The sequence below is a fragment of the Heterodontus francisci genome, chromosome 16 (assembly GCF_036365525.1).
Source record: "Heterodontus francisci isolate sHetFra1 chromosome 16, sHetFra1.hap1, whole genome shotgun sequence".
NCBI lineage: Eukaryota > Metazoa > Chordata > Chondrichthyes > Heterodontiformes > Heterodontidae > Heterodontus > Heterodontus francisci.
In genome coordinates this window covers 95,817,704-95,833,046 of record NC_090386.1, presented here as the reverse complement: position 1 = coordinate 95,833,046, position 15,343 = coordinate 95,817,704, and the positions used below count along the sequence as shown (strand labels likewise).

The 15,343-nt window shown below is 43.1% G+C and overlaps 1 protein-coding gene across 1 annotated transcript in view; it reads left to right on the top strand.

The window, feature by feature from the left end:
• The window catches only part of LOC137378531 (embryonic polyadenylate-binding protein-like), a 36,399-nt gene that overhangs the window by 18,006 nt on the left and 3,050 nt on the right, over nucleotides 1–15,343 (top strand). The window contains exons 9-14 of the mRNA XM_068048874.1: nucleotides 784–874; nucleotides 9,731–9,856; nucleotides 10,836–10,960; nucleotides 11,128–11,136; nucleotides 11,938–12,031; nucleotides 13,858–13,988. Of these exons, the coding sequence (XP_067904975.1) occupies nucleotides 784–874; nucleotides 9,731–9,856; nucleotides 10,836–10,960; nucleotides 11,128–11,136; nucleotides 11,938–12,031; nucleotides 13,858–13,988 (576 nt within the window). The remainder of the gene's footprint in view (nucleotides 1–783; nucleotides 875–9,730; nucleotides 9,857–10,835; nucleotides 10,961–11,127; nucleotides 11,137–11,937; nucleotides 12,032–13,857; nucleotides 13,989–15,343) is intronic.

Below are 15,343 nucleotides of genomic sequence, written 5' to 3'. Positions count from 1 at the left end.
AACCAGACTCTTCACAACCTTAGCATTTTGTTCAACCTGGGTTAAGTTTCCCATCACAAAGACTGCCTACTTCCACCTTCAGATTATTGCCAATTTTTATGATCTATCAGCTCATCTGCTGCTGAAACCCTCCTCGATGTCTTTTGTCACCTCCAGACTCAACTCTTCTGATGTGCTCCTCACCAGTCTCTCATCTTCCACCCTCTAAATTCAGCTCATCGGAAACTCTGCTGCCCATATTCCAACCTGAACCAAGTCCCATTCACCCACTGTTGCTGTCCTCACTCAACCAGCTTGACTCCCACTTCCTTCAAGGCCTGAAATTTAAATTTTTATCCTGTGTTTAAATCCCTCCATAGCCTCACCCTCCCTATCTCTCTAACATCCTACAGCCCTACAACACTCCAAATACTGTTCCTCTAACTTCAGTCTCTTAAGTTACCCCTCCTAATTTTTCCTTCCTTTTTTTTTAAGCTTGGTGAGCGTTCCTCCTTCTGCCTCTCTGAAAAACTCTGGTGTTGTATAGGCTGTAAATACCCCCCGGACAGTGCACCTAAGTACTCTACAGAAGTGAAATTCTATTATTGCACAGAATTCCAGGCTTTTTCCCAGTTCTTCTGACATTCCAGTTTATGATTCCATGTGAAGTGGAGGGCGATCGAACTATTTTGTGTGTCTTGCAACATGTTTGACCAATGAAAGTGAGCTTGCATTTTCTGTGTGTTGATTGGAATGCTGGGACTTTGGATTGTTGATCATTTAAAAGTGCTTTGGTCTCCACAGGTTCAAAATCGCACTGCGTATTACGCCACCTCTCCAGTGACCCCAATGCGGTCATCTCAGCGCTGGACAGGGCAGCCCATCAGGCCTCCAAGTAAGTGAGGGTTTGGTCCAATGCTACTATTTTCAAGAAAGAGGGAGTCATCTAGTAAAGCCTCACTCCTATCTCTCCCAGGACAGAGTTATTGGGAGGAGCAACAAACTGAGATTGCTCAAAGAAATTTTAGTGTGGTCACTTTCAGGAGCTCATTCAACTGTATTTAAACTAAATAGTGGGGGTAAGGGATCAAATTTGGGAAGATGTGGTCAGGGTAGAGTCAAGGCAAGAGAGAAAGGTATTAATATGGGAAACAATAAACTGACCGTGACAGGAGGGGACAGAGATTACAAATCTAAGAGTAAATCAGTCAAGGCTAGATGTCAGAAACATAATGAAAGGACAAAACTAAAGGCTGTGTATCTGAATGCATGTAGCTTTCGAAACAAAACAGATGAGCTGAGCATAAACAGAAATAAATATGATCTGATGGCCATTACAGAGACATGGTTGCAGGATGACATAGATTGGGACCTAAATGTTGAAGGGTACATGACATTTAGGAAGGACAGGAAGCTAGGAAAATGTGGAGGGCTAGCTCTGTTAATTAATGATGGTATTAGCGCATTAGAGAGGGATGGCCTAAGTTCAGGAAACCAGGATGTAGAAGCGGTTTGGGTGGAGATGAGAAATGATAAAGGCAAGAAGTCACTCGCGGGCGTTGTGTACAGGCCCCCTAACAGTAACCACATGGTAGGACAGAGTATAAAGGAATAAATAATGGGAGCTTGTCAGAAAGATGCAGTGGTAATCATGGGGGATCTTAATCTACTTATAGACTAGAAAAATCAGATGGACAAAGGTAGCCTCGATGAGTTCATAGAACGCTTTCAGAATAGTTTCTTAGAACAGCACGTTCTGGAACCAACCAGAGACTATATACTAGACCTGGCATTGTGCAACGAGATAGGATTAATTGATGACCTCATAGTGAAGGTGCCCCTAGGTAGCAGCGATCATAATATGATTGAATTTTACATTCAGTTTGAGGGAGAGATGAATGGGTCCAAGACTAGTATTTTAATCTTAAATAAGGGCAATTATGAGGGCCATGAAAGCAGAGCTAGCTCAAGTGAACTGGCAAATTAGGTTAAGGGATAGAGGTGCAGTGGCAGACATTTAAGGGGATATTTCAGAATACACAGAATAGATGCATTCCAATGAGAGAACAATTCCAAAGGGCGGACCCACTATCTATGGTTAACTAAAACCGTTAGATAGTATCAAACTTCCAATTTGAGCTGCTCTTTTGGCAAGTGAGTGAATTTTAAGGGTTAATCTCAAGACTAGTTTTTGTTTTGTTTACATCTAGCAATTAATTGAAATTCCTGTTTAAGTTAAGAGGTAAGTTAGGTTTCTTCCCTTTTTAAACAGGGCTTTACAAACACACATAGTAGCTGTAGCTAGTTAATTAGGTAGCTAGCTTAAACTGGTTTCTGAGCTCTAGCAGAGCTGACACAGCATTGTTTTCAGAGTATAAATTCAGGGAACTCTCAGTGCTGCTTGTCTGCACTGAGTGCTGCTGGAGGGCACAGAGTGTTCAGGGTGTTTTGTAATTGAGGGAGTCCGATAATGAAGGGAACTATAAATTTTAAAAAAAAAAAATTGAGTGCAGTGAGTGTAAAGTGGGTGTTTGGTGTGTGAAGGAGGGGCTTCTTTCTTATCCCTTTTTTCAGCATCCAGTCGCTGCCTCGCTCTTCGGTACGGTGAAGAGCTGATTGGTGAGTAACTGGGTAAGTTATTTTACTTCTCATTGTAATAAAAAGTTTTTAAAGTTACGTTATGGCAGGTCAGCTCGGCCAAGTGGAATGTACGTCCTGCGGTATGTGGGAAGTCATGGACGCACCACGTGTCCTAGACGAACACATCTGCAGGAAGTGTTACTGACTGCAGAAGCGTGAGCTCCGGGTTTCAGAACTCAAGCAGCAGCTGGAGTCACAGTTGTGCATCTGTGAGGCAAAGGGCTACGTGGATAGCATGTTTAGGGAAGTGGTCACAGCGCAGGTTAGGGGCATGCAGGCGGATAGGAAATGGTTGACCGCCAGGCAGTCTGAGAACCAGGCAGGCAGTGCAGGAGTCCCCTGAGTCTATCTTGCTTGCTAATCGGTTTTCCATTTTGGATACTGGTGAGGGCAATGGTTCCTCGGTGGAGTGCAGCCAGAGAAAAGACCTTGGCACCAAGGGTGGCTCAGCTGCACAGAAAGGGAGGAAGAAGAGTGGAAGAGCAATAGTGATAGGGGATTTGATAGTCAGGGGATCAGACAGGCGTTTCTGCGGCAGTAAACATGACTCCAGGATGGTGTGTTGCCTCCCTGGTGCCAAGGATGTCATTGCACAGCTGCAGGGCATCCTTCTGGGGGAGGGGGACCAGCCAGAGGTCATGGTCCACATTGGTACCAATGACATAGGTAGGAAGAGGGATGAGGTCCTGAAAGCAGACTTTAGGGAGTTAGAAAGGAAATTAAAAAGCAGTACCTCCAAAGCAGTTCACAGGATTACTCCCAGTGCCACGTGCTAGTGAGTATAGGAATAGGAGGATTGATCGATTGAACACGTGGCTGGAGAATTGGTGTAGGAGGGAGGGCATCAGATTTCTGAGCCATTGGGACCAGTTCTGGGGCAGGTGGGACCTGTACAAGATGGACGGGCTACACCTTAACAGGACTGGAACTAACATCCTCGCAGGGAGATTTGATTGTGCTGTTGGGGAGGGTTTAAACTAGCTTATTGGGGAATGGGAACCTGAGAGGTAGCTCAAATTGGAAGGAAGTAAAGCTGGTAACAAGAGGTAGAAAAGTAACAAGTGACATTAGAAGGCAGGCGAAACAAAGGTGAGCATCAACTAGGCTTAGAATGCTGAATGTCAAGAAGACAAGGTTAAGGGCACACTAACTGCATGCAGCATTTGCAACAAGGTAGATGATTTAAAGGCACAAATAGAGGTAAATGGGTACGATCTAATTGCCATTGCAGAAACATGGCTACAGGGTGACCAAGACTGGTAACTGAATATTCAAGGCTATTCGACATTTAGGAAGGACAGGAAGAAAGGGAAAGGAGGTGGTGTTGAGCTGATAAGGGATGGGATCAGTATATTAGTGAGGGAGGATCTCTGATCGGAAGAACAAAATGTGGAACTTGTTTGGGTGGAGCTAAGAAACAGCCAGGGGCAGCAAACATTGATAAGAGTTGTTCATAGGCCACCAAACAGTAATGGTAGTGTGGGGCATGGTATTAATCAGGAGATTAGAGAAGCATGTAGCATGGGTAATACAGTAATCATGGGTGAATTCAATCTGCATATAGACTGGGTAATGCTGTGGAGGACAAGTTTATGGAGTGTGTTAGGGATGGTTTTCTAGAGCAGTATGTTGAGGAACCAACTAGAGAACAGGCTATTTTAGATCCAGTATTGTGTAATGAGAAAGGGCCAATTAATAATGTTGTAAAAGACCCTTTAGGGATGAGTGACCATAATATGATAGAATTTTACATTCTGTTTGAAAGTGAGGTAGTTCAATCTGAAGCCAGGGTGTTACGTTCATAATTTCCTTTGTTCAAAGTTATGAGGGGCAAATTGGCTGAGGTGGATTGGGAAAATACATTAAAAGGTAAGTCAGTACATAGACAATGGAAACTTTTTTTTTTAAAAAAATTACATAGTTTACAGCAATTATACATTGCTTCAAGGCACAAAAACTCCAAAAATAAAGGCAGTCAACCGTGTATAACAAAGGAAGTTAAGGATTGTATACGATTAAAAGAAAAGGCCTGTAAAGTTGCCAGGAATAATAGTAAACCGGAGGATTTTAGATTACAGCAAAGGAGGACGGAGAAACTGATAAAGAAAGGGAGAATGTAATATGAATGTAAGCTAGCAAAAAATATAACCGACTGTAAAAGCTTCTATAGGTATGTAAAAAGGAAACATTTGGCTAAGACAAATGTGGGTCCATTACAGGCAGAGTCAGGAGAATTTATAATGGGGGAATAGAGAAATTGCAGAGAAGCTAAATGATTACTTTGTGTCTGTCTTCACTGAGGAAGATACAGGAAATGCCCCAGAATTAGAGATCCAAGGGATTAGGGAGAATGAGGAATTGAAGGAAATTAGTATTAGTAAGAAAGTTGTATTGGAGAAATTAATGGGGCTGAAGGTTGATAAGTCCCCAGGACCTGATATTCTACATCCCAGAGTGTTGAAAGAGGTAACTATGGAGATAATGGATGCAGTGGTGATCATCTTCCAAAACTCTATAGATTCTGGAGCGATTCCTGCAGATTGGAAGGTAGCAAATGTCACACTGTTTAAGAAGGGAAGGAGAGAGAAAACAGGGAATGACAGACCTGTTAGCCTTACATCGGTCGTTGGGAAAATTCTAGAATCTATTCCAAAGGACGTGATAAATGGATGCTTGGATAATCTGGGCATAGTCAACATGGCTTTATGAATGGAAAATCATGTTTGACGCACCTGTTGGAGTTTTTTGAGGATGCTACGAACAGGATTAATAAAGGGGAGTCAGTGGACGTGGTATACTTGGATTTTCAGAAGGCTTTTGATAAAGTCCCCCACAGGAGATTTGTTAGCAAAATTAAAGCACATGGGAGAGGAGGTAATATACTGGCATGGATTAAGGATTGGTTAACCGGCAGAAAATAGAGAGTAGGAATAAACTGGTCATTCTCGCGTTGGCTGGCTGAGTGTTGTGAAGAAGATGCAAAGCAGATTCAAGGGGATTCGGGCAGACTTAATGAGTGGGCAAGAACGTGGCAGATGGAATATAATGTGGAAAAATGTGAGGTTATCCACTTTGGTAGGAGGAATAGATGTGCAGAGTATTTCTTAAATGGTAAGAGATTAGAAAGTGTAGATGTACAAAGGGGGCCTGGGTGTCCTCGTCAATAAGTCTCTGAAAGCTAACATGTAGTGCAGCAAGCAATTAAGAAGGCTAATGGTATGTTAGCCTTTATCACAGGAGCATTTAAGTAGAGGAGTAGCAAAGTCTTGCTTCAGTTGTATAGAATCTTGGTTAGACTGCACCTGGAGTGCTGTGTGCAGGTTTGGTCCCCTTGCCTTAGGAAGGATATTATTACCATAGAGGAAGTGCAACGAAGGTTCACCAGACTTGTTCCTGGGATGGCGGGACTGTCCAATGAAGAGAGATTGGGGAAACTGGACCTGTATTCTCTAGAGTTTCGGAGAATGAGAGGTGATTTCATTGAAACCTACAAAATACTTAAAGGGATAGACAGGGTAGATGCAGCTAAGATGTTTCCCCTGGTTGGGGAGTCTAGAACCAGGGGACACAATTTCAAAATAAAGGGGAAGCCATTTAGGACAGAGATGAGGAGAAATTTCTTAGAGGGTTGTGACTCTTTGGAATTCTCTACCCCAGAGAGCTGTGGAAGCTCAGTCATTGAGTATGTTTAAAACAGAGATTGACAGATTTCTAAATACAAATGGTATCAAGGGATATGAGGATAGTGTGGGAAAAAGGCATTGAAGTGGAAGATCAGCCATGATCGTATTGAATGGCGGGACAGGCTCGATGGACTGTATGACCTACTCCTGCTCCTACGTTGCAAAAGAATAAAAACATATAATTGTGCAAAAATGGGTGGCAGGTTAGGCGATTGGACAGAATATAAAGAATGGCAACGAATGACTGAATGATTGCGGAGGGAAAAATTAGAGTACAAAAATTAGAGTACTCTGCCTGCAACAGTAGTAGACTCGCCAACTTTAAGGGCATTTAAGTGGTCATTGGATAGACATATGGATGGAAATGGAATAGTGTAGGTCAAATGGTTTCACAGGTCGGCGCAACATCGAGGGCCGAAGGGCCTGTACTGCGCTGTAATGTTCAAATTCTAAAAAGAGAAAGCTAGCTAGACATATAAAAATAGATAGCAAGAGTTTCTATAGATATTTCTTTTGGGCAAAAAGGTATTTTGCATCAGTCTTCACGATAGAGGATACAAGTAACATCCCAGAAATAGCTGTAAATCAGGAAATGGAAGGGAAGGAGGAACCCCAGAAAATTACAATCACCAGGAGCTGCGGGTTGACAAGTCCCTTGGTCCTGATGGACCTCATCCTAGGGTCCTTTAAAAAAAAAAAAGTGGCTAGTGAGATAGTTGATGCGTTGGTTTTAATTTTCCAAAATTCCCTAGATACAGAGAAGGTTCCATTAGATTGGAAAATAACCAGTGTAACTCCTTTATTCAAAAAAGGGAGGGAGACAAAGCAGAAAACTTCAGGCCAGTTAGCTTAACATCTGTCTTGGGGAAAATGTGAGAAGCTATTATTAAAAATGTTACAGCAGGGCAGTTAGAAAAATTCAAGGTAATCAGGCTGAGTCAAAATTGGTTTTGTGAAAGGGAAATCATGTTTAACCAATTTGTTGGAGTTCTTTGAAGTAGCATGTGCTGTGGATAAAGGGGAACCAGTGGATGTACTGTACTTAGATTTCCAGAAGGCATTTGATAAGGTGCCACATCAAAGGCTTTTGCGGAAAGTAAAAGCTCGTGGTGTAGGGGGTAACATATTGGCATGGATAGAAGATTGGCTAGCTAACAGTGAACAGTAGGCATAAATGGGCCATTTTCTGTTTGGCAAGATGTAACGAGTGGTGTGCTGCAGGGATCAGCGCTGGGCCCTCAACTTTTTACAATTTATATAAATGGCTTGGATGAAGAGACCGAAGGTATGGTTGCTAGATTTGCTGATGACACAAAGATAGGTAGGAACGTAAGTTGTGAAGAGGACATGAGGCTACAAAGGGATATAGATAGATTAAGTGAGTGGGCAAAGATCTGGCAAATGGAGTATAATGTGGGAAAATGTGAAATTGTCCATTTTGGCAGGAAAAATAAAAAAGAAGCATATTATCTAAATGGTGAGAGATTGTAGAGCTCTGAGATGCAGAGGGATCTGGGTGTCCTCGTGCATGAATCGTAAAAGGTTAGTATGCAGGTTCAACAAGTATTTAGGGAAACTAATAGAATGTTATCATTTATTGTGAGGGAATTGAATACAAAAGTCAGGAGGTTATGCTTCAGTTATACAGGGCATTGGTGAGACCACATCTGGAATACTGTGTACAGTACTGGTCTCCTTATTTAAGGAGGGATGTAAATGCGTTGGAAGCAGTACAGAGAAGGTTTCCTCGACTAATCGCTCGAATGGGCGGGTTGTCTTATAAGGAAAGGTTGGACAGGCTAGGCTTGTATCCGCTGAAGTTCAGGAGAGTAAGAGGCAACTTGATTGAAACATTTAAGATTCTGAGGGGTCTTGACAGGGTGGATGTGGAAAGGATGTTTCCCCTTGTGGGAGAATCTAGAACCACTGGTCACTGTTTAAAAATAAGGAGTCGCCCATTTAAGACAGATGAGGAGAAATTTTCTCTCAGAGGGTTGAGTCTTTGGAACTCTCTTCCTCAAAAGGCGGTGGAAGCAGAGTCTTTGAATATTTTTAAGACAGAGGTAGGTAGATTCTTGATAAGCAAGGGGGTGAAAGGTTATTGGGGGTAGGTGGTAATGTGGAGTTGAGGCTACAGTCAGATCAGTCATGATCTTGTTGTACGGTCTCGTCCAGCCTTTGACCAATAGAGGGCAGTCTCCACCACATAACGCTGATTCCTATAAACATAACCTCTGGATGAAATAGCGATTTCTTCTGTTTTTGCTTGAATTTCTCTCTAATTCTTTCTTGATCATCTTTCTCTTCTATTTTGATACATAGCCATCTAGCAGATTATGCTTTTGGGTCACATCGTAACTAAAGTCTGATTTTTGTGTGGGTAGCTCTTTACCCCAATTCGTAACTCCATACTGAGCATACCAACTTGATACAGTGGGGTGAGGAGAGGGGGTGCAAAGGAGTCGCTAATCCACTCCCATTGAATAAGTATACCTCCAAAGGATAGCTGCTCTCTGGGAGTGCGTCTCAAACCCATAACCTTCTAACTCTGAGAGGCTGAAATGCCACTGCTGAGCTGAGGCTCACTTGGCTGTTTTGTAATTATTAAATATATATTTCTATATAAAATGTGCTTGTATCTTTTTAAAAATAATTATTTCTTGATTCTATAATTGTGCGACTCAAATAGATTTGTGTTGCAATAGGTCGATATTTAAAAGTTTCACTGAACATCTCTCAACACTGTCACATACCAGCTACCCAATACACAAGGGTAGAACCCAGGCATACTTGGGAGGGAGAGGTGGCTTTGAACCGATGATTACCAAAGCTCTCCACCACTGGGGGTTTTCCTCCCCTCGTGCCTGGCTCTGTTGGAGAATCATTAATCACAGCAGTCAATCTCAATCAGTCAGTGACTCTATATATTATTGTTGTATATGACTCCTCATGGAAGGTGAGTTAGACGGATCTTGTCATTTTTCATCTAGCGATTCTGATTGATCTTTGATTTAATAGAATTGCTCTGAAAGAGGAATGGGAAACTCTTCCTAACCATACGAAGATTAGGGGATGAGATGTTGAACTCATTCACCTGACTCCGCAGGTGTCCCAAAGAGCTGGAATCGTTGTAAGATCCAAGAAAACATGTCTGCAATTCCCCTCCGGACTTCTGCCTTGTTTTTGATGGGAAACAATCTGATTCCAAGAGGTGGAATCCTGTTTGTCGCAGGAGTCTTCCTCCCTCACTTGTGCATTCTGGGGTTGTGGAAAGTAGGAGGTTGGCCACGATTGATTGCAGGTCTGTTGGTAACCGTGCTGGGTGTGACATGATGTGAGCTGCATTACTAGTGGATGGTAAAACCCATTTGGTTGGTTTGTTTTCCTTAACTGAGAGTTGAGTGTGTTTTTCAAATTTTTGTTTTCAGCCCCTTACCAGAACATCTTGCCCTCAGTAAGAGGGGCAGCACCCAGGAGAGTGGCCACAGCAATCAGCACAGTGAGACAAGCTTCCACACAGGTCCCCCAGCTCCCGTCCAACACACAGAGAGTGGGTGAGTACCTGCCAAAGACCGTCAGTAACTTGCAGTTACTGCAGGCTAGAAAAACTTGAAGCTTTAATTGTGTCACCACAAGATGCTTTATAATGCTGGCCTCTTGAGTATCCCCAATTTTCATCACTCCACCATTGGTGGCTGTGTCTTCAGCTGCCTGGGCCCTAAGCTCTGGAATTCTCTCCCTAAAACCCTATTCTCCTTTTAAGATGCTCCTTAAAACTTTGTACACGTTTTTGTTCACCTATTCTAATATTTTCTTAAGTGGCTCGCTGTCAATTTTTGTTTGATAATGGGGCACCTTGGGATGTTTTACTACTTTCAAGGTGCTATATAAATGCAAGTTGGGTTTATCATCAATGGACAGAATGGATCATCGTGCAGCCTTTTGAAGGCAGCGTTCAATGTCATGGAAGTTTTCTTTTTTGATATTTTGTAAACCAACAAAAATGCCCTGTAAAATTGTGGATTTGTTTATCTAACAAATGCTCCTACTTTGATTAGAAATAAAATTTGAAGCAATTTAGCCTTTATTTAAAATCTATTCATTCTCTGGATGTGGAAAGGCTGGCACTTATTACCCATTAGCTTGTTGCCTTGAGATGATGGGTATACTTTAGAGAGCAGTTAAGACTCTAACTGCGTTGGTGTGGGATTGGAGTCACATGTAGACCAGAGCAGGTAAGGACAGCAAGTTTCCTTCTCAAGTGAACCAGTTGGGTGTTTATTTCTAGATTTTAAAAAAAACTGAACTTACATTCTCAAACAACTATGGATTTGAACTCTCATTCTTTGGATTATTAGCTGAGGCCTCTGGCTTACTGCTCCTTTAACATCACCGCTGCACTACCATTCTGTGCTTTATTACTCCTGGTTAATGAAACTGTATTAATTTTGGAATCCAATGTAGCTTTGCTAATTGAATTGCAATCTGTGTGCATTTTAACCCTTTTTATTATCCTCTGCTCACACCTTCCAGCCACCATAGGAACTCAGACAGCTGGACCACGTACTGCCCTTTCTGGGCCTTTGGTGCGGGTGCTTCCACAGTATAAGTACGCATCTGGAGTCTGCAACACCCAGCACTCACCCAGCGCACAGCAGGTACTGACCAGAACCGCTCTGGCCTACCTTTACATGTGAAATATTTGGTAACTATAGTAATGATCTGCACCAAAAAAAAAAAAAATCAGCAGCCAGCCAATCAGGTTGGAAATGTTCTCATCGGGTTTTGTTCAAACGTTTCTCGATTCGCTGAAGCTTTTGGTTAGCAAGTAAAAGTCAGTTAAATTTATGAAGCATGATTAATGCACAAAATGTTAAAGACCCAATGAAACTGATTTTATTCTTTTAGCTGTCATGAGTCACATTCAATGCAATAATGATGCATGAATCTTCTTTCTTCACCGAGCAAGTTTGCTGAATACCATTTATCACCTCTCACCCTTCAGAGCATCGAGTCTTGCACACAATCCAATGTCCCGCTCTGTCGCAGGATCCTACAGTTTGAGTGTTGCGTTATCTGCTCTGGCAGGATATATTGGCCTTTGAGGAGGTGCAGCAGAGATTCAATAGAGTGCTAGTGGAGTTAAAAGGGTTCAGTTGATGAAGACAGGTTGCAGAAACTTGCCTTGTTCCTTGAGTTTAGAAGGCGGAGGTGTCATCTGCTTAAAATCTTAGATTTGATAGGTTGGTGGGGGAGTTGAAAATGTGAGAACATAATCTTAAAATTCGAGCCAGACTGTTGAGCAATTTCAGGAAACACTTCTTCACAGAGTATTGGAAATCAGGAACATTCTCTCTCGTAGGAAACTCTGGATGCTTGGGATCTTTCGAGGCTGAAATTGCTAGATTTTTGTTGGATAAAGGCATCAAGGGATAAGGAGTAAAGATGGGTAAATGGAGCTGAGGTATAGATCAGTCTGGATCTAATTGAATGGTACGGCAGACTCGGGGCAAAATGACTTCCTCCTTCTACTCGTTTGCTGGTAGACATTAACTTTCTATTTTGAGGCAGGTTTGAAGTTGGTCTGTCTAACAGGATTTGCTTATGTGTTTTTTGTTTTGCGATGATGCTGCAGATGTCTGAGCCAGCTGTTCATGTTCATGGTCAGATGCCACTCACTGCCTCTATGCTGGCTGCTGCACTGCCACAGGAACAGAAACAGATGCTGGGTACGTGTTTCAAGCAGAGGCCATTTAGGGCTGGGGACGTATTGGGCTTTTGTAAATGCAATTTGGCAACCAATCCTGACGCTGAACCAATAGTTGTTCTTTAATCTGCCTGAAATCCTCCACCTTTGATCTTAACCTTTTCCTTGTTCCTTTCAGCCATTCCCTGCAACCGACCTCTTTGACTAAGCTTTTGGTCCCCACTCCTTGTATCTTCCCTGGATCAGTGCCGATTTTTGCCTGATTTTAAACTCCTGTGAACCACGTTGGGATGTTTTACTAGTTCCAGGTGTTATATCAATGCAAGTTGGCAGTGCAAGCATTTGACGAGTGAACAATATTTAAAATCTACTCTTCTCCTTTTCCTCCTCTCTCACTCTCCTTCCCCCAAAGGCAATGATTTGTTGGGATGCAGTTCCATGGGAACTAAGTGACCTTGGCATCTCTCCCGATTGGTCTTGGGAGCCTTAGTGGCGTTGGCAAACTGATTTATCCCCCTGTGCCTGCCTCCCCTCCCCACCCCAGTGATGTGGGAGATTGGTCGCCAACCTTGATGGGATCATTTATCTCTGTTTCATTTTTTTCCCTCTGGTAAATAGTAATCACTGTTTACTTGTGCGGTCAGGAAGCTGAGGCGTTGTCCTCTGGCTCAGGTAGCTATAGGTTTCAGACTCAGCAGCCCTCCCATAACAACATAAGAATAGGAGCTGGAGTAGACCATTCGGCCCCTTGTACCTGTTCTGCCATTCAGTAAGTTCATGGCTAATCTTCTAAATCAACTCAACCTTCCCTCCCACTCCCCATATCCCTTCATTCCATCAGCAGCCAAAAATCTGTCGACCTCTGTCTTGAATATACTCAATGACTGAGCATCCAGAGCTCTGTGGGGTAGAGAATTCCAAAGTGTCTCAATCCTCTGGTTGAAGGAATCTCTCCTCCTCTCAGTCTGAAATGGCCGACCCCTTATTCCGACACTGTGACCCCGAGTTCTAGATTCTGCAGCCATATTCTCAGCATCTACCCGGTCAAGCCCCTTAAGAATTTTGTAAGTTTTAATGAGATGATCCCAAAATGTCTTCATTTCTGTCATTAACTCCAATCATTGACAGCGCTATTCCTAATATTGGACTTCCACTTGGTACAGCTTTGAGCTGACTGTCATTGGTTTTTAAAAAGAAAACTGAATTTTATTTTATTTTATTTAGAGATACAGCACTGAAACAGGCCCTTCGGCCCACCGAGTCTGTGCCGACCAACAAACGCCCATTTATACTAACCCTACAGTAATCCTATATTCCCTACCATCTACCTACACTAGGGGCAATTTATAATGGCCAATTTACCTATCGACCTGCAAGCCTTTGGCTTGTGGGAGGAAACCGGAGCACCCGGCAGAAACCCACACAGACACAGGGAGAACTTGCAAACTCCACACAGGCAGTACCCGGAATTGAACCCGGGTCGCTGGAGCTGTGAGGCTGCGGTGCTAACCACTGTGCCACCCTTCAAAGTATTGGCCTTTTTGAAGAAAGCATGGTTTAAAACAACACTGATGGTTAACATGAAAGCAAAATACTACGGATGCTGGAAATCCGAAATAAAAACCGAAAATGCTGGAAATAATCATCAGGTTGGGCAGCATCGTGAAGAGAGAAAAGCCGTTAACATTTCAGGCCGATGACTTTTCATTAGAACTGATGATGAGAGGTTACGTATTTGACACGTTAACTCTGTTTCTCTCCCAACCTGCTGAGTATTTCCGGTATGTTCTGTTTTTATAATGCTGATCATTACCTGGGGAAGGTTCCAAGCTCTTGTGTTTTATACAGGTGAGCGTCTATATCCACTGATCCATGGCCTGCACCCAGCGCTGGCTGGCAAAATTACAGGAATGCTACTGGAGATTGATAACTCGGAGCTGCTGCACATGTTGGAATCACAAGAATCCCTTCGCTCCAAGGTAGGACTTTTATTTTGTGGGGAAAGTGAGGTGAACGTTACCTGTTGGGGAGCAGGATTTCACAGCTTGAGTTTAGGAGTAGGTGCAGTCACTAGTGCTTGATTCTTGTCTCTGGGCAGACCTGCATGGCTATTTCCAAGCACTCAGTGATGGGTGGCTCCAGGTTTTTCCCACAAACTTTAGTATCATTCCTTTAGTAAAATTAATTAAATTGGCCATGCAAAGAAAACTGACTTCCTGCCTGTTAGGAGGAGTGTACAAGAGCGCCAAAATAGTTGTCACTTTTATCAAGGACTTCCTCTTCCCGGTTCTGCAGACCAGTTGGGCTTCTCTGCTTTCTGTTGATCGAGCTTCAGGTAGACTTCAAATGCTCCATGTTGGGAGTTCAGGAACTTTGTAAATCACCTTTATATAAAAAGTTCCATTCCATTCTGCGCTCTAGATTAGATTTTGGCATCTTCCTCGATTTAGAATTGCCATGAGCCCATTTCCCTGCCAGCGTACACTACTGATCCTGGGTGTCAGCCTCAGTGGCCAATACTCTTGCCTCTTCAGTCAGAAGGTTGTGGGTTCAAGTCCCACTCCAGAGATTTGATTGCAAAATCTAGACTGACACTCCCAGTCACTGACGGAGTGCTGCACTGCTGGAGGTGCCCTCTTTCACAGGAGATGTTAAACCGAACCCTGACTGCCCCTGCAAGTGGACGTAAAAGATACCATGGGCATTATTTTTGAGCAGAGTCCTGGCCAATGTTTGACTATACTACAAAAGTATTAGTTTGCCCATCTGGTAAAATCTTGCAGAGACACTAACCATTTCAAGGAATATCCACCTTTTTTGATGTAATAAAACCATCCCAAGGTGCTTCACTGGATTTATAAAACAAAACTTGACACCGAACCACATGAGCTATTGGGGCAGATGACCAAAGGCTCGGTCAAAGGGGTGTCTCAAAGGAGGAAAGTGAGGTAGAGAGGCAGAGAAGTGTAGGGAGACTATTGCAGAGTTTAGGGTCCAGGCAGCTGAATGCATGGCCACTGATGGCAGAGTAATTAAAATTGGGGGTGCACAGAGGCCAGAATTAGAGGAGCACAGAGATCTAGGAGGGTTATTGGGTTGGAGGAGATTACAGAGATAGGGAAGGGTGAGGCCATGGAGGGAATTGAAAACCAGGATGAGAATTTTAAGATCAAGGTGCTGCTTGACCAGCTGCCAGTGTAGGTCAGCAAGCACAGGGGTGATAGGTGAACAGGACTTGTTGCAAGTTAGGACACTGTAGCAGAGTTTTGGATGACCTCAAGTATACAGGTGGAATGTGGAGTGCAATGGAATAGTCAAGTCTGGAAGTCACAAA